Genomic DNA, 27738 nt, shown 5'->3' on the forward strand with positions numbered 1-27738 from the left:
CTTCTGATTCTTCTGAGTGGAGAAAAATTGTCCGTGGTCATCAGATGGGAACCCCGATATTTCCCTTGTAGGACCTACATGAACCACAAGATATCTCCTATAAATTCCATGTGGTTTCCAGACATCTTCCTTGTGGATCCCAGTGTGGACCTCAGATATCTCTCCTAAAGGCCTATGTGAACCCCTATATCTTTCCTGAGGCCCACATGGACTCCCAACATTTTCCCTGTAGCAGCCACACTTGATAACTTCGACAGGTTCCCAGTTGTCATCTCATTGGCTCCTCTCCACAGCTCTGTAAATCAGCCTTGGCTTGCATTATAGCAGGGAGAGAGAGCATGTGGGTCAACCAGGGACAGGACTGACACAGAACCCAGTTGTCCTGCCCCGAAGCCCAGGACCTTTCCTTCCTGGTTGGCCTGGTGGCAGGATGATGCTTCCTGCTCAGCCCTTCCCAGGCACCGAGGCTCTCTCCCTCCTTTTCCCCTCTGCCACACTAGTTCTTGTCTGCCTTTTTTCACTGCCACCCCCTTTTCATGCCAGCTGTGGGAGTGAGGCCCCACTCCTGGCAGGATGGAGCCAGACAATGGGCCCTTATTCTAGGCAAAGAACCCCTGTAGTGTCTCCCACCCACTGAGGCCCCCTTCAGGCCTAGGATGGTGTGGGTGGGGGGTGGAGGGTGGGTGTATGGTGTGGGGGAAGGAGCAATTGGCTGGCAGGACAGACAGTGGCCCTGGCCCTGGCTGTAGAGATCCCACGGAGGTTTACTATGTAAACACCAATCACAATAAAATCCTGTCTTCACTCCCAGCCCATCTCTCCAAGTGGGTCTCTCTCAACCCTCCAAAGCTCTGGGTTTTTAAACATTTACCCTTGCCTCTACTCTCTCTTGGTGTTCATCTCTGCATATCACTGTCTCTTTCATTCCTTTTTCTGAGTCTCTTTCTTTTTCTAAGCCTCTCCTCTCTCTGTCTCTCTCTGCTCCTTTGCGTAATTTGTCTCTATTTCTTGCCTCTTTCTTGCTTCATTATGCTCCCTTACCTATCTTATCTTTCCATGTCTTTTTTCTCTCCAGGCCTTGAGCTCTCATCTCAGTCTCTCTCTCCATGTGTCTCTGTCTCTGTTTGCAGCTCTTCTTTCTCGTCCTCCTATGTCTTCTTTCCGTGGATCTGTGTCCTTGCCTCTCTGAATATCATCTCCGATCTTCCGTCCTCTGTTCTCTCTTTCCCCCTGCGCCTGCAGATCTGAAGGACCTTCCGCAGTCACCACACTCTCCTGCTCTCAGCTCTTTCTCATTCCTTTCTGGCACGTCCCAGAGGCTCCTGGCATAGGTATAGGAGGTTATTCTCCCCAGTTTACAGATATGGAAGCTGAGGCTCTGGCTGCTGGTGCCAGGCTCCCATCTCTGGGTCTCTTCCTTCCACCTACACGCCAGGCTCTTGTCCCTGAGGTGCCCGTCAACCACCTGATCCGGCCGGGGCCCGGGAACTAGCACCTCGGACAGCTCCTGGAAGATGCCGGGGCGGCCGGGTCGTCCTTCTCGCGAGCTCAGGAGGAGCAGCCTTAGGAGCAGAGCGGAAATCTCGCGAGAGTGACTGCTGCAGGCAGTGGCGGCGCGGGCGCGCGCAGAGACGGCCTCGGGCGCGCGCGCGCGCTCCCCGCCCCCAGCCCCGGAGCGGCTCGCGGCCGGCTCCGCGCCGCATCGCTCGGGTGCAGCGCAGCTCAGCGCAGCGCTGCGGCCTTTCGGCAGCCGAACGGCCGCGGCAGGTGAGTCTGGGCATGAAGGCTGGGAGGAGAGCGTTGAAGGGAAGCTGGGCGCGGGGCGAGAGGGGTGGGGGTCGCTGGCTGCAGCTTTGTTCCTCCTACACTTCACCTTTGGATGCAGGAAGAAGGCCGAACTGCTGGAGAGGTGGGAGTGGAGGTGACCTTTACTGTTTGGGGCTGGGGGAGAGCGCTCAGGGCGCACCCAGGCCCCCCAAGCCCCCCAAGCCCCCCCCATTCCCATCTGTGGCTCCCGCAGAGGGAACTGGGCCTTTGGGTGACGTCAGACCCTGGATCTGGAGCCTGAGCTTTGGGCCCTCCATCCCCCCACCCAGCCCCACCTGGCGTTCCCTGGAAACCGGCCTTCTGGAGATGGCGCGCGCAGCCGGGGATGGGGGCGACTGGAAGGGGGTGCCCGTGGCTTCCTTTGGGCCTTTCCTTCCAACTAGCGCCTGCAGGTGGACCCGGGTTGACTTCCCTCACCTCCCTCGGGCGGCCGACCTTTGGATGGCGGACCTCAGCCGCCCCAGGGTTGCGAGGCGACGGGCGCGCTGGCCCAGGCCACCAGGCGGGCTCCATCAGGGCTTTGGGTGGTGAGTTGGGGGCGCCGGATTTGGCTCATTTCAACGCTGGCCGGAGGTCACGAGGATGGAGGTGAGGTGTTTGGGAACCGATCCTTGTCCTCCGCCTCGGGGAGCTCCTGGTCTGTGGGTTGGGGGAACCAAGTAGAGACTCGGACTGAGCATTCACTGTCACAGGCGGCTTAAACAGGTAATGTCCCAGCTTCCCGATGGGGAGATCAGTGAGGGCCTGGCAGACTTTCCCAGGGACACAGAGAGAAAGGGAGGCGACAGCTAGCGAATAGGAGACTTCCAGAGGTGATGGGATTTGGGTGGGAGGAGAGGCAAGAGAGGGCATTCCAGGAGAATGTATGGGCAAAGGCACAGGGATGAAAACGAGCACAGCTGTTGGGGGCTGAGCCTGGGAGCTCAGCCATGTGACTGCCCATGGGGTGGTGGAGTCTGGAGAAATTTGCAACCTGTCCCCTACACGTTCTGCCTCACGGAGCAGGGCTCTGAAAGAGGGAGATGGTTCTTGCAGGGGCATGATTGGCAGAGAGATTTTGTTTGGGGCTACACAGGTCTTGCTAACTTAGGTTTGTTCTGGGCTTGGTGAGCCTTAGGGCAAAGTCTCTAGAGCTGAGAGGGGGCTGTCTCTGGTGAATGGGCCCCTGAAAGAGGGTCTTAGGTTTAGCAAACCCCTTGGAGAGTTAGTGTGGTCCCAGGAGGGGAGTTCTAGAGAGAGACCTTGGGCTCTGTGGCTGTTTCTTTAACCGTTTCCTGAGTGGCCACCTCCAAGCAAGTTCCCCAAGTCACCTCCCCTCTCTGGGCGTCTCTTTCTAGCACCTTTCTCTAGGGATGAAATAATAGGACTAAGTAGTGACCTCCCTTGAGGATGCTCCTTGTTCTAGTTTAGAGCATCCCCCCTTTCTTCTCCCTCTTCCTTTTCCTTTCCTCCCCCATCCCTCTGCCTCCCTGTCCCTATCCCCACCCCTTGCCCCCCACAGCATTTCCTTTACAGGCTGCACTTCCTTCCCTGCTGCCAGCCAGGAGTTTCGGAAGGTTTCCCGGAGGAAGTGTGATATAGCAGGTTTGACAGCAGCTTTGGGCTTAATCTGATTGGGGGAGGGCGTTAATTGCCTCCCTCCCACCCATTGGGAGAGTGTCCAAGTCTTAAGCAAGTATATGGGTTGACTGTGCTCTGTGCTGGGTCCCTCCTGGAAACTCCATCCAGGAGGGAGTGAGGAAGAGATTATGGGAGAAGACGTGAACACTTAGTGCCCAATGACTGACTCAAAATGTATGCAGCGGGATGCAGCGCAGCGATTTTTGGAAAGGCTTCCCAGAAGGGGTGGGATGTGAGAAGGGAGCAGGACTTAGAGGAGCTGATAGTGCTGCCAGTTTAGGGGCACTGGAAGCAGAGGGGGCGGCTAGAGATGATCTCCTGCATGAGGCTGGGAGTGTAGGAGGCAGGTCAACCTGTGAGCAGCCAAAGGTGGTGGGAGGGAGGTTTGTAGCTGACTGGCACAAAGCCTTGAATGCCAGGCAAAGATCTGTAGGAGGCTACTGAATAGTCATCAGTAGGACAGGGACAGCATGGCCAGGAGACTGCTGTTTTCTGAGGATTATTCATAGTTCTGGGATTTCAGGGCAGAAGATGGGGCTAGGAGTGGGATGAGGGGATTGGAGGTAGAGCAGGAGGGGGAAACTTCCATCTTAGCAGGTTGGCTCTGGGCAGCAAAAAGGAATCACCATTTCTGTGCCAGGGATGAGGGGCCCATACTGGTGAGCAGGGAGCCCTGGAGTTAGCCCTAGGACTCTGGCCTGATCTGAAGCCAGGCTTGACCCTCGTCTGCTGCCAGAGGCCTCAGTCTCCCCACTGTGGGGGCTTCTGTCCTAGCTTCACAATAAGGAATGGAATACATTATAGTCAGGGTTTCATGAACAAAATTCAGGTAGTATCTGCTATCTTATTGATAATTAAGGTGTTTCCCTAGGCCTACATCTTTGGAGGGATATGTAGCCCTCATCCCCATTATAAAAGATTATCAGTTGAGCAGATTGCTAATTCTTCTGTTTTGTAGTCTAAGAACTTTGGTTTGGCCGGCGCGGTGGCTCATGCCTGTAATCCCAGCACTTGGGGAGGCCGAGGCGGGTGGATCACCTGAGGTCAGGAGTTCGAGACCAGCCTGGCCAACATGGTGAAACCGTGTCTCTAGTAAAAATACAAAAATTAGCCAGGCATGGTGGTGCACGCCTGTAATCCCAGCTACTAGGGAAGCTGAGGCAGGAGAATAGTTTGAACCTGGGTGGAGGAGGTTGTAGTTAGCTGAGATCGTGCCACTGCACTCCAGCCTGGGCAACAGAGTGAAACTCCATCTCAAAAAAAAAAAAAAAGAACTTTGGTTTGCAGAGGCCAGTGATTGCTGTCTTCCCCTCCAACCCCCCACCCCCCATTTCAAAGGCTTCCCAGAAACAAGGGCAGAGAAGCCCGGAGCCTTCCATTTCTGTGACCCTAGTCTTTTACCACCCTCTCAAGCCCCAGATTCTCTCTGCCCTAACCTTTATATACAAACAAGGCAGCTTTGCCCTGTGCTCTGGTTTCTGCTCTGAATTATTCATACTTTGCTGCACTGACTTCTCTGGAACTGTAAGCAGACTTTTGGGAGATTGTCTGGGACCAGGGACAGGGGTTAGGCTGGAGCCCGGTTAGGGAGAAGACTCCTCCTTTGAGGCCCCTATGTTCTAGTTGTTTTCTCCTCTCCCTCTGCTTCCTTGTTTTCCTGGAGGTCTTTAGTGCTGGACCACAGTCTCCCACTCCATGTCCCATTGTCTCAGGGGAGGTAGTGCCTCTTTCAGTCACCATTTTAACCAACTACATCTGAATGTGGTCCTCATTGGCATGTGGCCACCTCTGAAATCTTAAACTCTAGTATTTCTCTCTGACCACAGTCTAACTAATGCTTTATGTGCTCTGACCTCAAGGAGACCTCTAGTTCTCAGACACCTCCATTTTCTCCATCTCATGAATTGCCTCTTCCGTGTTCTTTCTGAACTCCATGCCCTCAACCACTTTGCCACTTTGCCTGTGTGTCACCCGAGCTGCCAGGAAGGGTCTCCAGTCTCAGCCATCCCTTCATCACTTATAGAAACCACTCTCCTCATTCCCATCAGTTCCCCTTTCTATTCCATGGGAGGAGTATTCCAAACTGGACTACTCTCCCCAGGCCCTTTGCTCATGTAGAGGGTGGTTGGGGTGTGTGTGGGGGAGGTGGAACCACCCCCATGTTTTCCCGAGGCGGAGCTTGCAGTGAGCCGAGATTGCACCACTGCCCTCCAGCCTGGGCGACAGAGCGAGACTCCATCTCAAAACAAAAACAAAAACAAAAACAAAACAAACAAAAACAAAAATAAAAAAACACAAAAGTTAGCCAGGCATGGTGGTGTGCACCTGTAGTGCCAGCTACTCGGGAGGCTGAGGCAGGGGAATTGCTTGAACCCAGGAGACGGAGGTTGCAGTGGGCCGAGATCGCGCCACTGCACTCCAGCCTGCTGACAGAGAGAAACGCTGTCTCAAAAATAAATAAATAAAATAAAACACTTCCTGATTGCCATATCAACTTGTCACCTGACTGCTTCATGGCCATGGATATTGTTGACCCAGTCGACCAGTCATTAAAAAGATTGAGATAGATCTGTATTCATTAACATGAAAAACTTTCACGAGATATTGTTGAGTGGAAAAAAACAGGTTATAAAACAGGATGTGTAGAATGATCTCATTTTTTGTCATATATGATTCTATATACGTTAAAAATGAAAGCCAACAAAATCCACCAAACCTAAAGATCAGACTGTTAAAGGGGTGGCATCTGAGAAGGTGGATTTTGGGAAGACTTTTCTACTTTATGCACTTAGATTTTTTTTTAATTGCATATATTTTTACACATAGCTAAAAAGCAACATATTAATTAACTAATTAGTTTAGAGATGAGGTCTCACTATGTTGCCCAGGCTGTAGTGCAGTGACTATTCACAGGTGCAATCATAGCTCATTGTAGCATCCAAATCCTGGGCTCACACAATCCTCCCACCTCAGCCTCCTGAGTAGCTGGCACTACAGGCACATGCCACCGGGCTAGGCATATTTTAAAAACCTTTAAGGCCATTTTTTTTTTTTGAGAGGGAGTCTTGTTCTGTCCCCCAGGCTGGAGTGCAGTGGCACAATCTCGGCTCACTGCAAGCTCTGCCTCCTGGGTTCATGCCATTCTCCTGCCTCAGCCTCCCAAGTAGCTGGGACTACGGGCCCGCCACCATGCCTGGCTAATTTTTTGTATTTTTTAAGTAGAGACAAGGTTTCACCGTGTTAGCCAGGATGGTCTCAATTTCCTGACCTCGTGATCCGCCCGCCTCGGCCTCCCAGAGTGCTAGGATTACAGGCGTGAGCCACCGCACCCAGCCTTTTTTTTTTTTTTTTTTTTTGAAGAGAAGAAGAATAAAATCCTTCAGTGGCTCCCGTGACGCTGAGGACAAAGTCCAAATACTGCCCATGGCCTTCAAGGCCAGGATGACCTAGCCCCATTTACCTCTCAACTCCATTTTGCCTTTCCTTTGCTCCCTTCACTTTGAGATTTATCCTTCCTCTGCCTCTTTCGTTCCTTAAGTATGCCATGCTATAGCTCTTCTGACCTTCACACCTGCTTTCCTGATTCTCTTTCCCTGGCCAACTCCCTATTCCTTGTTAAAAATTCAGCTCCAGGCCGGGCGCGGTGGCTCACGCCTGTAATCCCAGCACTTTGGGAGGCTGAGGCGGGCGGATCACGAGGTCAGGAGATCGATAATAGCCGAGACCATCCTGGCTAACACGGTGAAACCCCGTCTCTACTAAAAATACAAAAACAAAATTAGCCGGGGGTGGTGGCGGGTGTCTGTAGTCCCAGCTACTCGGGAGGCTGAGGCGGGAGAATGGCGTGAACCCGGGAGGCGGAGCTTGCAAGTGAGCCGAGATCGCGTCACTGCACTCCAGCCTGGGCGACACAGCGAGACTCCAAAAAAAAAAAAAAAAAAAAAAAAATTCAGCTCCAATATCTATGAAGCCATCCTTGACTCCTGTAAGACAGACCAGGGAGGTGTTCTGTGTTACCACAGCTTTCTGAGTCTGCTCTCCCAGAGTGCTTAGGCTGTGTCAGAATTGCTCCTTGATTTGGCTGGGTCCTGTATGCTTATCTCCTCCCTCTCACCTTCATCTTGTCTCCTCTATCACAGAGAAAATTGGGCTAGGTGCAGTGGCTCATATCTGTAATCCCAGCACTTTGGGAGGCTGAGGCGGGTGGATCTCTTGAGTCCAGAAGTTCAAGACTAACCTAGGCAGCCAGGCACCTTGGCTCATGGCTGTAATCCCAGCACTTTGGGAGGTTGAGGTGGGTGGATCACGAGGTCAGGAATTGGACACCAGCCTGGCCAATGTGGTGAAACCCCGTCTTTATTAAAGATACAAAAAATTTGCCAGGTGCAATGGCACGTGCCTGTAATTCCAGCTACTCGGGAGGCTGAGGCAGGAGAATCGCTTGAACCCAGGAGGCAGAGGTTGCAGTGAGCTGAGATCATGCCATTGCACTCCAGCCTGGGCAACAGGGCAAGAGTCGGTCTCAAAAAAAAAAAAAAAAAAAAAAAGAGACTAACCTGGGCAACATGGTGAAACCCCATCTCTACCAATAAACAAAACAAAAAAATTAGCTAGGCATGGTGGCACGCACCTGTAGTCCCAGCTACTTGGGTGGCTGAGGTGGAAGGATGGATTGAGTGTAGGAGGTTGAGGCTGCGGTGAGCTGTGATTGCACCACCGCACTCCAGGCTGGGCAATAGAGCGAGACCCTGTCTCAAATAAAAAATAAAACAAAATTGAACGCCTGTGAAAATAAAATAATAAAACAGAAAATTGAAGCAGACATCCAGGATGCTCTCGCTGCCCATCTAAGACCTCAAACCTGCCTGCATCTGCTTGGATCCTGTTCGGCTTCCCACCTGTTAGGATCAAGGCTTGTCCACCTCCTTGCACTGGTGCCCCTGTGTCTCCCTCTTCACGGGCTTTGTCTATCAGGTAACATCTGTCTCTACTGTAATTGCAACCTTTCTATGTATCCTACACATCTCTGGCTTATTTCCATCTAAAATGACCCCCAGCTGCAGCCCTCCCTGGGCCCTCTCCCTACCCCCATATCCTACCCAGGTAGTACCCTATCTCTATTCTCTCTGTATATTGTCAGCCAGGCTTCTCTATCACTGCTGTCACCACCAAAACGATTCTTGCTGGATTCACAGCTAACTCAATGCTGTTAGTGTCATGAACGCGTTAGTCCCGGTAGTGCCATCCTTTCACATGGGAGCCCTCAGTGGCATTATCACATTTGTCCAATCTCTGCCCCTGGCTATGGAGACTCCACGCTCTCTGGGCTTTCCTCCTGCCTCATCAGCTGCTCCTTCTCATTCTTCCCCAACTATCCTATTCTGCTTGCCTTTTTTTTTTCTGCTTAACTTTCTTGACTTTTTATTTTTTTGAATAGGTAATGCATTTATATATGATTTACAGTTCACAAAGATGTTCCAAATTTTGTCAGTTCTAAGATGAACATTTTGATATTTCTGAAAACATTTTCATGTCTGTGTTTTAAAATTTCTGGCATCTTACAGTTACAAATTGCATTTTTATTTTTATTTTTTGGAGATTGAGTCTGGCTCTGTCAGTCAGGCTGGAGTGCAGTGTGGCACGATCTCAGCTCACTGCAACCTCTGCCTCCTGGGCTCAAGCAATTCTCCTGCCTCAGCCTCCTGTGTAGCTGGGATTACAGGCGCACGCGGTCACACCCGGCTAATTTTTATATTTTTAGTAGAGACAGAGTTTCACTGTGTTGGCCAGGCTGGTCTCGAACTCCTGACCTCAAGTGATCCGCCCACCTCGGCCTCTCAAAGTGCTGGGATTACAGGCGTGAGCCATGGTGCCTGGCCTGCAAATTCGCAATGTTTTTTCTTACTTTTGGTCAATAAAATAATGGTCGTCTTAAAACTGATGATGTCATCAATTATATGGAAATGGTATAAAGTTATATAGTAAATATTCTGCTTCCCACCTACTCTATATCCATTCAGTTCCTTTGTTCCCCAGAGAGCCACAATTACCATATTTTTTTCTTGATATCCTTCCAGAGATTCTTTGTGCATATATTATCAAATACAGATATGTATATTTCCCCCCACTTTTTATTTTGAAAAGTTTCAAAGCTACAAAAAAGTTTAAAGAATAGGGCAATGGGCTGGGCACAGTGACCTCATGCCTGTAATCTCAGCACGTTGGGAAGCCAGGGCGGGTAGATCGCTTGAGCCCAGGGATTTGAGAACAGCTTGGGCAATGTAGCGAGACCTCGTCTCTACAAAAAATAAAAAAATTAGCTGGGCATGGTGGTGCACACCTGTATTCCCAACTACTTGGGAAGCTGAGGTGGGAGGATTGCTTGAGCCCAGGAGTTGGAGGCTGCAGTGAGCTATGATTGCACCGCTGCACTCCAGCCTGGGTGACAAAGTGAGACCCTATCTAAAATAAATAAATAAATAAATAAAATAATGCAGTGAACAACTGTATACCCTTCCCCCATCAATTATTAACATTTTGCAACATTTGCTTTATCTTTTATTTTTACTTTTGTTTTTTTTTTGAGATGGAGTTTCGCTCTTGTTGCCCAGGCTGCAGAGCAATGGCGTGATCTCCGCTCACCGCAACCTCCGCTTCCGGGGTTCAAGCGATTCTCCTGCGTCAGCCTCCTGAGTAGCTGGGATTACAGGCATGCACCACCATGCCCAGCTAATTTTGTATTTTTAGTAGAGACAGGGTTTCTCCATGTTGGTCAGGCTGGTCTTGAACTCCCGACCTCAGGTGATCCGCCCGCCTCAGTCTCCCAAAGTGCTGGTATTACAGGCGTAAGCCACCACGTCTGGCCTATTTTTACTTTTTAGAGACAGGATCTTGCGTTATTGTTCACTGAAGGCTCGAACACCCGGGCACAAGTGATCATCTTGCCTTAGCTCCTCATGTAGCTGAGACTACAGGCACACACCACCATGCCTGTTTCTGCTTTATGTATATGTATAAAATTTTTTCGCAGAACCGTTTGAAAGGAAGTTACAGACCAGAGACTGCTTCTAAAGACCAGCGTGTGTCTTCTAAGAACAAAGGTGTTCTACAGGCCAGCGTGGTGGCTCACGCCTGTAATCCCAGCACTTTGGGAGGCCAAGGCGGGTGGATCTCTTAAGCCCAGAACTTCAAGATCAGCCTAGGCAACATGGCGAAACCTTCTCTCTGCAAAAAATACAAAAATTAGCTGGCATGATGGCACACACCTGTAGTCCCAGCTACTCAGGAGACTGAGACTGGAGGATCTCTTGAGCCTGGGAGATTGAGAGTGCAGTGAGCTGTGATTGTTCTGCTGCACTCCTCCAGCCTGGGTGACAGAGTGAGACCCTGTCTCAAAAAAAAGAAAGAAAGAAAGAAACAAACAAACAAAAACATGCACACATACAATACCCAAGAAATTTAATAGTGAATAGTAGTATCTACTATGCAGCCTATATTCAAGTTTCTCTAGTTGTCCTAAAAATGTCCTTTATAGCTGTGATTTTAAAATCCAGGACCTGGCTGGGCGCGGTGGCTCACGCCTGTAATCCCAGTACTTTGGGAGGCCGAGTTGGGCGGATCACGAAGTCAAGAGATGGAGACCATCCTGCCCAACATGGTGAAACCCAGTCTCTACTAAAAATACAAAAATTAGCTGGGTGTGGTGGCGTGCGCCTGTAGTCCCAGCTACTTGGGAGGCTGAGGCAGGAGAATAGCTTAAACCTGGGAGGCAGAGCTTGCAGTGAGCTGAGATCGTGCCACTGCACTCCAGCCTGGGTGACAGAGTGAGACTCTTGTCTCAAAAAAAAAAAAAATCCAAGATCCGGGCTGGTGCGGTGGCTCACGCCTGTAATCCCAGCACTTTGGGAGGCCAATGTGGGCAGATCACCTGAGGTCGGGAGTTCGAGACCAGCCTGACCAACATGGAGAAACACCATCTCCACTAAAACTACAAAATTAGCTGGGCGTGGTGGCGCATGCCTGTAATCCCAGCTACTCCAGAGGCTGAGGCAGGAGAATCGCTTGAACTCGGGAGGCAGAGGTTGCGGTGAGCCACGATTGCACCATTGCACTCCATCCTAGGCAATAAGAGCGAAACTCCGTTTCAAAAAAAAAAAAAAAAAATTCTGACAGGCTTCCCCATTGCATTTGGTTGCATGCCTCTTTTGTCTCCATTAATTTAGATAAATTCCCCCTGCCAATTTCTGTCTTTCATGACATTAACATTTGTCTCGTAGAATTTCCCACAATCTGATTTTGTCGGATTGTTTTTTCATAATTATTTTCAGATTAAACCTTTTTTTTGGCAACAGTATTCATACATGACCTTGAGTCCTTCTGTGCACAGCATAGCAGGAGGCACATGATGTTCTTTCTTTCTTTCTTTTTTTGAGACGGAGTCTCACTCTGTCGCCCAGGCTGGAGTGCAGTGGCGCGATCTCGTCTTACTGCAACCTCCGCCTCCCGGGTTCAAGCAATTCTCCTGCCTCAGCCTTCCGAGTAGTTGGGACTACAAGCACGTGCTACCATGCCTGGTTATTTTTTGTATTTTTTGGTGGAGACAAGGTTTCACCATGTTGGCCAGGCTGGTCTGGAACTCCTGACCTCAAGTGATCCGCCTCGGCCTCCCTTTTTTTTTTTTTTGCTTTGTTTTTTTGAGATGGAGTCTAGCTCTGTCACCCGGGCTGGAGTGGAGTGGCGTGCTCTCGGCTCACTGAAACCTCCGCCTCCCGGGTTCAAGCTATTCTCCTGCCCCAGCCTCCGGAGTAGCTGGGATTACAGGTGCCCGCCACCACACCCAGTTAATTTTTTGTATTTTTAGTATAGACAGGGTTTCACTGTGTTGGCCAGGCTGGTCTCGAACTCCTGACCTTGTGATCCTCCTGCCTCGGCCTCCCAAAGTGCTAGGATTACAGATGTGAGCCACTAAGCCAGGCCCTCCCTCTCTTTTAAAACATAAAATAATAATGTCACTTTGGACTCATGGATTAATAAAAAAAAAAAAAAATCCATGTGGGCCGGGCACTGTGGCTCATGCCTGTAATCCCAGCACTTTGGGAGGCCAAGGCAGGCGGATCACGAGGTCAAGAGATCGAGACTATCCTGGCTAACACGGTGAAACCCCGTTTTTACTAAAAAAATACAAAAAAATTAGCCAGGTGTGGTGGCGGGCACCTGTAGTCCCAGCTACTGGGGAGGCTGAGGCAGGAGAGAGGCAGAGCTTGCAGTGAGCCGAGATCACGCCACTGCACTCTGGCCTGGGTGACAGAGCGAGACTCCATCTCAAAAAAAAAAAAAAAAAAAACAATTAGCTGGGTGTGGTGGCGGGTGCCTGTAATCCCAGCTACTCGGGAGGCTGAAGCAGAAGAATCACTTGAACCCAGGAGGCGGAGGATGCAGTGAGCTGAGATCATGCTGCTGCACTCCAGCCTGGGCAACAGAGCACGACTCTGTCTCAAGAAAAAAAAAGAGAGAAAAAAATCCACGTGGTTATTACTTTTGATAGTCTAATTGTCCCAAATTTGGTTGGTGGTAGCCCTTTCAGACTGGTTCTTGTGTCCTTTTGACTTGCCTCCATTAGTTATTGAGTGCTTTCTTTTTTATGATACCACAAGATGTTCCAGGCTAACCTTGTATTTCCTTTTCCTGGCTTGGGACCAGCCATATATATTTTTAAAATTCTGTGTTCATACTGATACCTCCGCTTTGAATCCAACACCACAAGGCTCTTTCTTACCTTTCCGCGGTCTGAATTGTATCTCCTCCTACAGTGAGAACCCACCTTCCCCAAATAATCAGCACACTGATTCATTTGCCCTCTCCTGTAGTATACGGGCAAAGCTTTAGAGTCGTCACAGCAGTACCAGCAGTAAGAGTAAACCTGCTAAAATTCATGACTTGTTTGCAGTTTCTTTTTCTTTTTTTGAGACAGGGTCTTGCTCTGCCGCCCGGGCTGGAGTGCAGTGGCGCAATCACACTTCACTGCAGCCTCGACTTCCTGAGCTCAAGTGATCCTCCCACCTCAGCCTCATGAGAAGCTGGGACTACAGACGCACATCACCATGTCCCGCTAATGTTTTGTTTTGTTTTGGTTTTGTTTTTTTGAGACGGAGTCTTGCTCTGTCGCCGGGCTGGAGGGCAGTGGCACGGTCTCGGCTCACTGCAACCTCTGCCTCCCAGGTTTAATCAATTCTCCTGCTTCAACCTCCCGAGTAGCTGGAACTACAGGCACATGCCACCACGCCCAGGTAATTTTTGTATTTTTAGTAGAGAACAGGGTTTCACCATATTGGCCAGGATGGTCTTGATCTCTTGACCTCGTGATCTACCCGCCTCGGCTTCCCAAAGTGCTGGGATTACAGGCGTGAGCTACCATGCCTGGCCATGTTTGTATTTTTTGTAGAGACGGGGTCTTGCTGTGTTACCCAGGCTGGTCTCGAACTCCTGGGCCCAAGCGATCCATCTGCCTTGGTGTCTCAAAGTGCTGGAATTCCAGTCATGAACCACTGCACCCGGCCTGTTTGCAGTTATTTTTGCCCTTGAGGTTTATCTTTCTAAGAGAACACAGAATTACTGTGATCAAAAGTTACTTGGGCTCTTTTTTTTTTTCTTGTCTGTGAGATTGTTATCAATTTAAAGTATAGTTAGCTTGATTTGTTTTTGTTTCAGTTTTAGAGTTTGCTTTTCTTTTTGGTTTAAGTTTTTGAAATATGGAAGTCATTTTATGTGTACAAGTATATTAAAAAAACTTATTAATAAGTATATAAAGAATGGAAGTCTCTCTACTCATCCTAGCCCTTCCGTTATGTAGGTGACTATTTCATTACTTTCTGGTTGATTCTTCCTGTGTTTCTTTTGCAAAAATAAGCAAATTCATATGTGCATTCTTACTTCCCCTTTCTTACATAAGGGGTAGCATATGATTTACACTTTTTGTGCTCTCCTTTTTTTTTTTTTATTTTACTTAATATATCCTGGAAAGCATTCCACAGCAGTTTACTGAGCTCATCTTTATTCTTTTTTTTTTTTTTTTTTGAGACATGGTTTCACTCTGTCACCCAGGCTGGAGTGCAGCAGCGAAATCTTGGCTCACTGCAACCTCCGCCTCCTGGGTTCAAGCGATTCTCCCACCTCAGCCTCCTGAGTAGTTGGGATTACAGGCTTATGCCATCATGCCTGGCTAATTTTTGTATTTTTTTGGTAGAGATGGGGTTTCACCATGTTGGCCAGGCTGGTCTCAAACTCCTGACCTCAAGTGATCCTCCTGCCTTCGCCTCTGAAAGTGCTGGGATTACAGGTGTGAGTCACCATGGCTGGCATCTTTTTTACATCTGTATAATACTCTATTGTATGATGCACCTCGTATATTCAAATAGTCACATTTAGGTTGCTTTAAGCATTTTGCTAATGCAAATAGTGTCATGTTGAATAACGTGTGTGTTTGTCATTTCTTATATCTGGGTAAATGACTAACAGGAGCAGGATTATTAGGTTAAAAGGAAAATATATTCTTATTATCTTCTCTTCCTTTTTTTTAATATGAAAGGTATAACATACAGACTGTTGTACATCTTGCTTTTTTTAACTACTCATCTTTTTGGAGACTTTTGCATATCAGTACCCAGAGAACTGCTTCCTCTTTTTAAAATTTTTAACAGCTGCAAAGCATTTTTAAAAATAGCTGCGGAACAGTCCATTGTATGACTACCATTGGTTTAATCAGTCCCCTATTGATGGTTTCTAATCCTTTGTTATTCAAAACAGTGCCGCAATTAATGCACCTGTGTATGGGTATCATTTCCTGATTGTCTCTATCATACCCTTCTCTTCTCTTTTTGTGGTAGATGTTACTGGGTTTTTGTATCTGTATTTGATCCCATATCACAAAAGAGTCCGAAGATTGTAATTGCCCGATCTTTTAATCAGGTCCAGAAGAATTTGATTGGAATGCTAGAAGTTTGTGTGTGTGTGTGTGTGTGTGTGCTTTTTTTCCTTTGAGACAGTCTTGTTCTGTTGCCCAGGCTGGAGTGCAGTGGTGCAATCATGGCTCACTGCAGCCTCTACCTCCTGGACTCAAGCAATCCTCCCACTTCAGCCTCCTGAGGAACTGGGACTACAGGCACGTACCACCGTGCCTGCCTAATTTTTTATTTTTTGTAGAGATGGAGTCTCACTGTGTTGGCCAGACTGGTCTTGAACTACTGGGCTCAAGTGATCCTCCTGCCTCGGACTCCCAAAATGCTGGGATTACAGGTGTGAGCCACTACACCCAGCCTGAAGTTTTTATTTTAAAGCAAACTTCTCATGGAAGTCTAACACACAGGAGATTGCACAAGTTGTAACTATGCTTGGAGAATGTTCACAAAATCCATACCTTTGTGTATCCAGAACCCCGACCAAGAACAGATGCCGGGCCCCCAGTCACTGCCCCATCAAGGGTAATACTATCTTGACTTCTAACGCCATAGATTTAGTTTTTCCTATTCCAAAACTTTAAGCAAATTTCTGCCCAGCTTTTAAATGTTGCATTGCCTTAGCACTTGGTTGTGGACCATTTTCTGCTGTTGACTATATAAATGTCCACCAAAGTCACTGTTCTAACAAGGTGATTGCTGCTTGGTTTCCTTGGCCTTAACTTGCCAGTGATTACTTAGCATGGGTCAGCCAGGCCTCCTGCTGAACTCCCAGGAGCAGAGCATGTTTGTACCCTCCAGATTCCTATAAGACGCCCTGTCCAGGTGTCCCCCAGCGTCTCTACCCTGTATGTCCCTAGCACAGCTGCTCGTCCTCCCCTGGAACCTCCGCCTCGTCTCACACAGGCTTGTCATGATGGGTCTTCACCATCCACTCGGGGTTAAGTGGGCAGGGAGTCTTCCAATTGCTCCCTTTCCCCTACTCCTTAAAACCAAGACCCCTTCAAACTTGTCTCCTAAGGGTCTCAGGAAGCACATCCTGCCCACCTTGCCTTTCCAGCCTCATCTGCTGCCCCCTCATTTGCACTCTGCTTTGGCCATAGTGGCTTTCTTTCCCTTATGATGGGTGGCTCATGCCTATAATCCCAGTGCTTTGGGAGTCCAAAGCGGGAGGATTGCTTGAGGCCAGGAATTTGAGACCAGCTGTGCAACACAGCAAGACCTCCTCTCTACAAAATATTAAAAAATTAGCATGGTAGTCTGTCCCTGTAGTCTAGCTACTCAAGAGGCTGAGGCAGGAGGATGGCTTGAGCCCAGGAGTGCCACTTTACTCCAGCCTGGGTGACAGAGTGAGACCCTGTCTAAGAAAAAAAAAAATGTGAAGCTCCTTCCTAGTAAGGAACTGTCCCTGTACGATGCTTTCCCATCTGCCTAGAAGGCTGTTTTGCCCGGGGAACTCCTCTTCATGCTTCAGGTTTTTACTACCACTTGTATTTAATTTCCCTGAGGCTGGGTGCAGTGGCTCATGCCTGTAATCCTACCACTTTGGGAGGCTGAAGCAGGTGGATTGCTTGAGCCTAGGAATTCAAATTAGCCTGGGCAATATGGCGAAACTTAATCTCTACAAAAAAATATAAAAATTAGCTGGGCATGGTGGTGCATGCCTGTAGTTCCAGCTACTCAGGAGGCTGCGCTTGGAGGATCACCTGAGCCTGGGGAGGCTGAGGCTGCCGTGAGCTGGGATTATACCACTGCACTCCAGCCTGGGCAACAGAGAGAGACCCTGTCTCAAAAAAAGTTTTTTTAATTAAAAAAATTTAATTTCCCTGCCTCTCCAGACCAGATTAGATCACCAGGACATGATGTGTATGTTTTCACGGTGGCTGTGCTTGCCTTTTGTATGATTTACTGCAGAGGTGATTGACTGTTTCATGGGGAGAGCAGGGACCACATCTGTCTCACTCATTCTTCCAGCGTCATATAAGTGTCCTAATAAATGAACAAAAGCAAAAGGAGCAAAGGGAGGCTAGCCTGTGACCAAGGCCGAGGCTCAGTCTGTAATTCAAGGTCAAGGAATAGAATGTCACTTGGCTTTCCCTGTATGGGATCCCCTCCCAGGTTCCTTTCCTACCCTTGGATGGGGTTTTCGGAGAGTAGATTTTGTGCCTTGAAGCAGAGGGCGGGAGCAGCTGGTAAGATGCAGCTGGTGGAAGGGTGGCTCTGGGAGGAGGGGAGCTGCCTCCATTGCATTCACGGCACTGTGGGAGTATGTGCTGGGTCCTGTCCTGGGGAGCTTGCAGCCCAGATGAGGAGTAGAGAGGGACTGGGTTAGGTGTGGCCCTGATCTCATCCTTCTCTGGCTTTTCTTTCCTTCCAGTTCAGGACAAAGAGGTGTGGGCAGGCCACTGGGCCGGCTGGTAACATCATGGCAGGTAAGGAGAGGGGCAGGCTGTGTGGGTAGGACATGACAGTGAGCATAGCGTGGATGGCCCTCTTCCTGGTTCCCTTATCTCCCCTAGTCTTTGGAGGCCAGGTTCTTTCCATCTTACTGTCCCCAAGCTTTCCCCACTCTCTCCACTGAGGCCTGTCTGAGAACTTCAACATGACATTGTCTAGCCCTCTGTCAGATCTTTGGTCCTATGGACCAGGAATTGAGCACCTTGATGTCCTTGTCTTACTGTCCATCTGCCTGATTAGCTGCATGAGTGGCTCAGCCCTCCTCCCCTCTGTCTCTATTGCTTTCTAATACTCTGAGGCCTTTTTTATCTGGTTCAGAAGGCTCAGAGGTGTAGAATGCCAGAGCTGGAGGGAACTTTAGGGACCGTGTAGCCCAGCCCCCACTCCAGCAAATAAACTGAGGTCTAGAGAGGGGCGATGATTTGCCCCAGAGCACAAATGCTGAGTGGAGGCTGGAACCCACGTCTGTAGATTCTCACGCATCCGCTTCTTCTGCCTGGAGCTGCCCCTACTGAGAGGGTGGTACCTTGAGGCCCTGAGACAGTGTCACTCAGAATTAAAAAACAATAAATGCTGTCTGTCAAGGTGACATTGTTTTTTATTCTGAGTGACACTGTCTCAGGGCCTTTGGCTGCTTTGGGATCATCACAGCTGACCCGGGGAGGTAGGGACGGCTGAGTGGGGAAAGCAGAGTGGCCGGTGGCCACAGGGGCCAATGGGGCAGCACAGCCAGGGGAAGGATGGGCGTCTTGGATTGTCGGGTGGAAGACTGGAGGTGATGTTGTGCAATGTGTCTCATCCACAGAGAAAGTGAACAACTTCCCACCATTGCCCAAATTCATCCCGCTGAAGCCATGTTTCTACCAAGACTTCGAGGCAGATATTCCTCCCCAGCATCTCAGCATGACCAAGCGCCTCTACTACCTCTGGATGTGTGAGTGCCATGGGATGGGGGTGGGCCAGGGTGGCTGGAGGAGGCAGGAAGACTGGGCGTGCTGGGCAGCGGGGTGGGGTGCCCACAGGCCTGACTGTCCTTCAGTCCCACTTGTGGCATATGCATGGACCATAAGTCTTCCCCTGCCAGGCTCCCAGAGGCTTCTTCCATGGGCCACCTCCCCGACTGGGCCTCAGTTTCCCTCAACCTCCCCCATCTAGGCCTCTCTTCCCTTCCTTCCCCTCCACCCTCCTTTCACAGAGCATCTGGACGGGGGTCCCTCTCTGCAGTGTAATCCCTGTCTTCTTGCTTCCCCTTTCCCTTCCACTGGAGTAACTTTCCAGGGAACCTCTGGGGACTGTCAGGACCTCAGGATTCTGGATTTGGAGAGGAATCCTTCCCTCAAAGCCTTATTTGTCTTGCTTTCTCTGGAAGATTGCTCAAAGAGAGGAGGATTCAGCTGGGAGTTGGGAGCTGTGGGATCAAGTTTGCCTGGTCACTGTGCTTGCCAAGCAGCAGGTTCCTCATTTGTAGGAAGAGAGTATTGGCTTGGCGATTGCTGTGGTTCCATGCAGCTCTGTGTTGGGTGGTCTATACCTGTAAGAGTCTAATGTCAGGCACAGTGGTTCACACCTGTGATCCCGGCACTTTGGGAGGCTGAGCCAGGAGGATCACTTGAGGTAAGGAGTTTAAGACCAGCCTAGGCAACACAGCAAGATCCCTGTCTCTACAGAAAATAAAAAAATTAGGCCTGTGTAGTGGCTTACACTTATAGTCCCAGCTACTCAGGAGGCCAAGGCAGGAGGATCCAATGAGCCTAGGAGTTTGAGACCAGTATGGGCAACATAGCAAGACCCCATCTCTTTAAAAAAAACTAGCTGGGAATAGTGGCATATGCCTGTAGTCCTAGCTACTCAGGGGACTAAGGTGGGAGGATCACTGGAGCCCAGGAGTTCAAGGCTGCAGTGAGCTATGATCATGCTACTGCACTCCAACCTGGGTGACAGAGTAAGAGCCTGCCTCTAAAAAAATAATTAAATAATCTAGAATTCTTTACTTAGAAAACCTTAGCATCAATGTTCTAAGGTTTTAAGGCTGAGAGTGTAAAGGCCTCATTTCTGGTGATCTGTAGCAGGGGGTGGGAAAGGTGTCTTCTTGAGGGGATGGGACTTGGCTGTGCTGAGGCTAGTTAGAAGGTACCTCTTAGGCATGTGAGGGGAAGGCAAGCTGGCTATCCTGTGCTGGGTGTGAGCCCCAGGAGCCCAAGATACCCGCAATGTGACTGCAGTTGGGTTCTGCTATATGTGACACTGCCCTGAGTGAGGCCTGCACTTAGCTGCCTACCTGGGCAGATGCTTGCATGTGCCGGCAAGGTGGTAAAATATGCTGTCTTTGCAGCAGGTCCCTCATGGCATGGTAGGAAGAGGATGGGGCAGACAAACTCAGTTTCAAGGCCTGGCTTGGCCTTTGAGTGAAGAAGGGATCTCCCACCATGTAACCTGAGAGAAGGGGGGATGGGACAGGTGTGGGTAAGTCTGTAGATGTTGGGAAGCAAATGAGGAAGTTACCTCTGATGGCTTCCATTTTTTCCATCAAATATGATGTAGTGTGGAGAGTGGGCTCACAACGAGGCCATGTTTGTCGACGGAGAGTGAGGACACTCTCCAAAGAAACCCGGCCCCTAAGATTTCTGGGCCACACACAAGGTTCATTTGACGTTGGCTGATGTGAATTTACAGTCTTCCTCATGGGGTCCCCTTTTTTCTTAGCAACATTCAGCTCAGGTACAGATGAGAATTATGTTCATCTAGGGTGAGTGTGGCCAGAAGGCAGGGCAGGGGAGGGAATAAGAAAATGAGTAATGAATTATGGAATCTAAGCTGGATAAGGAGAAGAGTGAAGACAGAAAGAAGCTGATGGCTAGAGAGAGAGAGGGGCTGAGCCCATGGGTATCCATTCCAGAGAGGAAGCAGAATAATTGCAGCAGAGGTGTTTGAGCAAGGGAGCTGGGGCAGGTTGGACTGGGGAGAGATGTGAACCAATATAATAGGTTAGTGTCTTTTCTATATAAAGAGCAAATAAAATCAGTTTTAACACCAAGCCTCCAGGAGATTTTGGGGCAATGAACAGGGATAGAGGAAATACAGCTGAAATGTACAGGAAGAAATGCCCACTCATGAGGGGCCCTGAGATGGGTGACGCGGTGGTCAGGCCAGGCTTGTAGGTCACTGTGTCTGACCTGGGCTCTGGGAACTCAACTTCTGGGAACATCTCATCCAGAAGCTGGATTTAAGGGCTATAAATATCTCCTTAAGTCCTCACTAGGCACCCGCAGGTGCTTTACTCCCAAGGAAATGTATATAACCCTTGAGGTGCTTAAGGGTTCTATTCAGAAGACAGGACCACAGATGCCTGGCTGTTTGAGGCCACGGTTGAGCCCTCCTTCCTTTGTTTATTCAGCAGGTCTTTGTGGACTTAGCTTTGTTTTCAAGGAAGGGAGTGCCCTGATGTTAGATAATGATGTGCTGCACAGACCCGCATGTGTTAGTACCAGCATCACTTTTATCTGTAAATCTTTGAGGTCCCTGCTGGCCGTGACTCAGTGACACTGTGCCTCCTAGTTCAGCTAGATGAGGTGGGGACGGAGGAGGGGGGGCCTGGGTCCTGTTCTTGGGGAACTTTTAGTCTGGTTGATGGGCTGGGATTTATATCTGGGGAACCTTGAGAGCAGCCCAGGTCTGTAGAAGGTCAGAGGGATGGGAGATGATGAGGTTGCAATAGCAAAGGAAGACTTCTTCAAGGAGCTGGCATGAGTGTTATCTAAGAAATAGATTAGATAGCGGGGCACTGTGACTCACACCTATAATCCGGCACTGTGGGAGGCCAAGGCGGGTGGATCACCTGAGGTCAGGAGTTCGAGACCAGCCTGGCCAACTTGGCGAAAAACCATCTCTGCTAAAAATACAAAAATTAGCTGGGCGTGATGGCAGGCACCTGTAATCCCAGCTACTCAGGAGGCTGAAGCAGGAGAATCGCTTGAACCTGAGAAGTGGAGGTTGCAGTGAGCTGAGATCGCGCCACTGCACTCCAGCCTGGGCGACAGAGCGAGATTCCATCTCAAAAAAAAAAAAAAAAAAGAAAAGAAATAGATTAGATAAAGACTGAGATTCCAGCCGCCAATGCCTGCCCCATTTAAGTGCAAGGTAGATGGCACAATGGCTAGAAGAGATGTTTCCACAAGGCCTTTTATTTTTCCCTTTCCATGCCCATATCTCAAAAGAGAAAGTGTAAGGTCGGTTTCCCATGTCTTGGGCTTGGTGATTGCTGTGAGTCTGGGAGGGTCAGGGGCTGAAGCCATTCTTACAAGGACAAGAGCATTTCTACCACCCTGAGGCTTTGGGGCCCTTCATAGGGGCTTGCTGGGCAGAAGCTCTGGGTTCTGGAGGCTGTGCTCTCCAGATTTCTCAGGAGTGGGTGCTGGGGTTGAGGGGTGGGGGTTGGTTCAAGCTCCCAGCTTGCATTCTTACAGTCTTTACTCCTTTGTGTGTGTATGTGTGTCTCATGTGTCTCTGTATGTATTTGTTGGTACGGGTTGCGGGTCTTTTGTGTGGGTGTGAATCTGTGAATGTGTCTGCATCTCTCTGTGCTTGTCTGCGCTGTTGGCCTGGCTTGATTGTGGGTCTCTGTTGCGTTACTGGTGTGTGTGTGCCCATGTCCGGGTGCTCATGTGTCTCTCTATGGGCCTGGGTGTCTGTCTCTATGTGTGCATGTGCTCCTGGGCCTGCAGTGAACAGCGTCACGCTGGCCGTGAACCTGGTGGGCTGTCTCGCGTGGCTGATCGGAGGCGGGGGAGCCACCAACTTTGGCCTCGCCTTTCTCTGGCTCATCCTCTTCACACCCTGCTCCTACGTCTGCTGGTTTCGGCCCATTTACAAGGCCTTCAAGTAAGTGGTTGGTGCTATCCGCAGTGCCTAGCCGTCTCTGCCCATCTCCCCTGTCTCTTCTCCATATCTTTTCTCACTTCTTTTTTTTTTTTTTTACCCTCCCCCAAACTCACTTTCCCTTGCTCACCTTTGGCTCAGATTGCTAGGTAGGGCTTGGGCTTTCTGGGGGTGCCAAGTTGAGGTGAGAGGGCTGAGAGTTAGTTCCTTTCCTCCTCACTCTACCCTTGGGTGGGGGAAATATAGAGAGACCAGGCCTATTTTTTCTTCTGTCATCCCCTTCCTCAGGCAGCTGCATGTTAAATTTTGCCTGTGGGGCTGCCTGTCTTGGTGGAGCTGCCCATCCTAGTACCTGTGGGGCTAGCGGACTTGGTGCCAAGGACACCATCTATCCATGTGCCAATGGGACCAGCCAGCCATGTACCATTGACACTGTTCATGTGCAATGAGGTCATCCAACTGTGTGCCAGAGGGAACACCCATCCACATATCAGTGGGGCTTGCTGTCTTGGTGCCAGTGGGTGTCTACCTAGTGCCAAATGGCATTTTCAATCTTTGTGCCAATGTGACTATTCATCAGTGTACTAAGGCTATCTGTCTTGGTGCCAGTAGAATATCCATCTCAATGCTAATGGGGCCTTAAATCTCTTTGTGCCAATCAGGCCATCCATCTAAGTGCCAATTAGCTACTGTTTTGGTGCCAATAGGGTGTCCATTCTAGTGCCAATGAGACTTTCTATCTCTGAGCCTATGAGACCATCCATCCATGTACCAGTGGAGCTAGCTGTCTTGGTGTCGTTGTCCATCCCCTTGACAATGAGACTGTTTATTCCTGCCTCAATGGAGCCATCTATTTCTATGCCAATGAGGCCGTCCATCCATGTACCAGTGGGTGGTCTGTTCATGGGAAATCCCTCCCTGTGTAATGTTGCAACACACAGGTCTACCACGTGGAAACTTGCAAAGATGTACGGGTAGAACTAACCCATTCTGACCTCTCAATTAAGGCCTTTAAATGTCTTCTGTCCATTATGCACTTAAACTTGGAAGGGCTTGGGGGCCTTGAAGGCAGGGAAGCCCTGGCCCTCTGCCCAGGTGACGGGAGCCACCTCCTCTGCCGCAGGACTGACAGCTCCTTCAGTTTCATGGCATTCTTCTTTACCTTCATGGCTCAGTTGGTCATCAGCATCATCCAGGCCGTGGGCATCCCAGGCTGGGGCGTCTGGTAAGAGGCAGGGGTGTGGCCTGGGGCTGGCAGGGGTGGCGTTGTGGGTGTATCTTTTGCTTACCTTTGTGTGCTAAGCTGCCTAGCCTATGGGGCCTGAGTGATGGGTTGTTGGGAGAGTGAGAGGATTCGGGATAGTGTAGTAGTACAACCATAGCATCAGAGGGAAGGAGAACCTGGCAGTGGTTTCTTGGGGGCTGAGGGGTGTCAGGGATTATAGGAAAACCTGGGGGAAGAAAGTGTTGTATCTGAAGAGCACCTCTGAGCCACAGGGATGGGGTCTTCTTGAGCCACTGGCACAGGTTCTTTGGGTATCAGTAAGATGGTCCCTCTGCATCCAGTGATATGTTTCCTCTCTGTGGCAATGAGACGGTCCCTTCCTCTAGCGGGGGGCTCCTGGGCACCTCTTATCCTGCCCGCAGCCCCACACTGGCCTCTTCCTGCAGCGGCTGGATTGCTACCATCTCCTTCTTCGGAACGAACATTGGCTCGGCGGTGGTGATGCTAATTCCCACTGTCATGTTCACAGTGATGGCCGTCTTTTCCTTCATCGCCCTCAGCATGGTACGTGGTCCCCTCAAGGGTGAGAAGGTGGCTTTGGGAAGGGGCCGTGTTCTGAAACAAGCCCTCCTCCAAGTTACAAGAGGATCCCGAGGTCTTCCAAGGGACTCACTCTGGAATGGCCTGCAGGACTCTCCTACAGAGGCATTCATGGGGAGGGAGCACTGTTTTTTTTTTACAGATGGGTCCCATCTATTTCCTGGATGGGCTGCCTTTTCTCTTTGATTAACCCTTCTTTACGCTCTTTTTCCTACAGGTTCATAAATTTTACCGGGGAAGTGGGGGGAGTTTCAGCAAAGCTCAGGAGGAGTGGACCACAGGGGCCTGGAAGAATCCACACGTGCAGCAGGCAGCCCAGAACGCAGCCATGGGGGCAGCCCAGGGTGCCATGAATCAGCCTCAGACTCAGTATTCCGCCACCCCCAATTACACGTACTCCAATGAGATGTGAACCAGCCACGCCTACCAGGTGGCAGAGCTGGGGCCATTGGGACAGGGGGCTCAAGCCACATCGTCATTTGTGGTTACCAAGCAGGGTTCCCCCTTCCCTTTTCTCCTTCCCTACTTTGTACAAAGGACCAGAGTTATATATATATATATATATATATATATATATATATATATATATATGTATATGTCTGTCCCCCAGCCCCCACCTTTCAGATTCTGCTCTTGGCACTCAGCTGTGGGCTGCACGTGGAGCTGTCCCGTGCGGTAGTAGCTGTGTCTGTGTCCCCTCGTGAAATAGTGTGCAGTGGAGGTCTCTTGTGGTGCTAGATGTGTGTTTAGAGCTAAACCAGCCCCCACCTCCACCCTCCACCTGCCCCTCTTGCCTCTGGCCCCTCTGACCCTGGCCCAGGGACCCCTCACGGGGCCAGGGGATGCATAGCAGAAAGACTGGCCCCTTCCTAGGGTTATGAGCTGGAACTGTTTCTACTTTCAGTCTTCCTGGGAAGTAACAGTACTTAGCACTCTTGGTGGTGGGTGGGAGGGTGGGTACAGGCCAGGGATATTCCCTTGCTCTTTTGATCCCTCCAGGCCTCCCCTCCTTCAGCCTCCTCCTCCCTCATCTGTTCCCTGATGTCACATTCCCTGTGCTATCTTCCCTTGCCCATGGTCTGTCTATCTCTTTCCTATGTGGCTTTTCTTTGTCTTCCCCAAGGCTGAGTGTCCCAGTTTTATCTGCTCCTGAGACTGAGCCCAGATCCCCAAATCTAATCTGATTTACAGTTCAAGGAAGCTGATGGGGAGCTGGGCCTTACCCCTGATGTAGGAGGGGCACACAGCTGGGGGTGCAGAGCCCACCTGGGTACCTGACCCCCAGGGGATGAAAATGCAAGGGTGAGTCTGCTTGGGCCTGAGAGTTTGATCTGCAGGGGCAGGCTCGTCTTTTCTCTCCCCTGCCTTCTCCTCCTTCTCTCCCCAGAGCCCCCTTGAGCCCCTCTGCCTATGTCCCTCTGCCTCCTCCCTATGGCCCCAGCTGCTGTGGCTTGATTCTGCTACCCTGACCCCACCATGTGCCAGGTGGCATCTGCCTTACTGCCTTCCCTGAGGAGCTGGGACATGCTGGGCAGTTGTCAGATGTAAAGGCACAGCTGGAGCAGAGGGCATGTCAGTACTGATTGGTCCCTGGGGAAGGTCTGGCTGGCTCCAGCACAGTGGGGCATTTAGGTATCTCTCGGTGACCGTTGGATTCCTGGAAGCAGTAGCTGTTCTGTTTGGATCTGGTAGGACAGGGCTCAGAGGGCTAGGCACGGAGGGAAGGTCAGAGGAGAAGGCAGGCAGGGCCCAGTGAGAGGGGAGCATGCCTTCCCCCACCCTGGCTTGCTTGGTCACAGGGCGGTTCTGGGCACTTGAACTCAGGGCCCAAGCAGAAGCACAGGCCCAGTCCTGGCTGCAAGCACAATAGCCTGAATGGGATTTCAGGTTAGGCAGAGTGGGAGGGGAGGCTCTCTGGCTTTAGTTTTTGTTTTGTTTTCCAAATCAAGGTAACTTGCTCCCTTCTGCCTACAGGCCTTGGTCTTGGTTTGTCCTCACCCAGTCGGAACTCCCTACCACTTTCAGGAGAGTGGTTTTAGGCCCATGGGGCTGTTCTGTTCCAAGCAATGTGAGAACATGGCTGGTAGAGGCTCTAGCTGTGTGCGGGGCCTGAAGGGGAGTGGGTTCTCGCCCAAAGAGCATCTGCCCATTTCCCACCTTCCCTTCTCCCACCAGAAGCTTGCCTGAGCTGTTTGGACAAAAATCCAAACCCCACTTGGCTACTCTGGCCTGGCTTCAGCTTGGAACCCAATACCTAGGCTTACAGGCCATCCTGAGCCAGGGGCCTCCGGAAATTCTCTTCCTGATGGTCCTTTAGGTTTGGGCACAAAATATAATTGCCTCTCCCCTCTCCCATTTTCTCTCTTGGGAGCAATGGTCACAGTCCCTGGTACCTGAAAAGGTACCTAGGTCTAGGCCCTTCTTCCCTTTGCCTTCCTCTCCCCTACCCCAGAACTTTGGCTCCCTTTCCCTTTTCTCTCTGGTAGCTCCAGGAGGCCTGTGATCCAGCTCCCTGCCTAGCACCCATGACCTGTTGGATGTTACCTCCAATCAGTTTCCTGTCCTACCTGCCTCTTTGGCTTGGATCTATATGACCACGCTCTGGCTCTACCCTTGGGAAAGCCTGATCCCGGTGTGTGGCCCAGCTTGTTCAGGCCCTGGGATGCTGCATCTCCAGGCAACTATGCACTTTCCCGGGGAGAGAACCAGTATGAGAAGTGGGGGCAGGGCACACATTCATCTTTGTAGGAAGGTCTGGCCTGGGGTCGGGTGAAGGAGGGCCCAGGTCAGTTCTGGGGTCCCAGTGACCTGCTTTGCCATTCTCCTGGTGCCGCTGCTGCTCCCTGTTTCTGGAGCTGGATGTTCCCCAGCTGGCAGTTGAGCTGCCTGAGCCAATGTGTCTGTCTTTGGTAACTGAGTGAACCATAATAAAGGGGAACATTTGGCCCTGTGTGTTCTGCTGTGTCATGTTTCTTCCTGTGGACTTGCGTGGAGCCTCACAGCGGGCTGTGGGGCAGGGGCATGAAAGTATGGGGGGTGGGTGGATCTGTGGTCTGTCATTCCCGAGACCTAGAGCTATACGACCCTGTGTGGCTCCTTCTCTGAGGCAGCCTTCAGTAGGTGATGAAATTGCCACCTAGGCCCCCTGCCTTGGGAGGAGGAAGTAGAAGAAGCAGGCTGGAT

The 27738-nt window shown here is 50.3% G+C and overlaps 1 protein-coding gene across 2 annotated transcripts; it reads left to right on the top strand.

Moving 5' to 3' along the window:
- The first annotated feature begins 1672 nt into the window (after nt 1-1672).
- On the top strand, nt 1673-27507 carry SCAMP5 (secretory carrier membrane protein 5). Of its 2 annotated transcripts, none has more exons than XM_003314787.6 (7): nt 1673-1767; nt 17776-17830; nt 18661-18789; nt 22577-22733; nt 23854-23955; nt 24402-24519; nt 24773-27507. In XM_003314787.6, the coding sequence occupies exons 2-7, from the start codon at nt 17824-17826 to the stop codon at nt 24965-24967; spliced, it is 708 nt and encodes a 235-aa protein (XP_003314835.4). In that variant the 5' UTR covers nt 1673-1767; nt 17776-17823; the 3' UTR covers nt 24968-27507. The 2 variants fall into 2 exon arrangements, with proteins under 2 accessions (XP_003314835.4, XP_063650275.1); XM_063794205.1 differs by lacking the exon at nt 1673-1767 and adding an exon at nt 13667-13733.
- Nucleotides 27508-27738: the final 231 nt, after the last annotated feature.

Source organism: Pan troglodytes, chromosome 16 (assembly GCF_028858775.2).
Source record: "Pan troglodytes isolate AG18354 chromosome 16, NHGRI_mPanTro3-v2.0_pri, whole genome shotgun sequence".
NCBI classification, from domain to species: Eukaryota; Metazoa; Chordata; class Mammalia; order Primates; family Hominidae; genus Pan; species Pan troglodytes.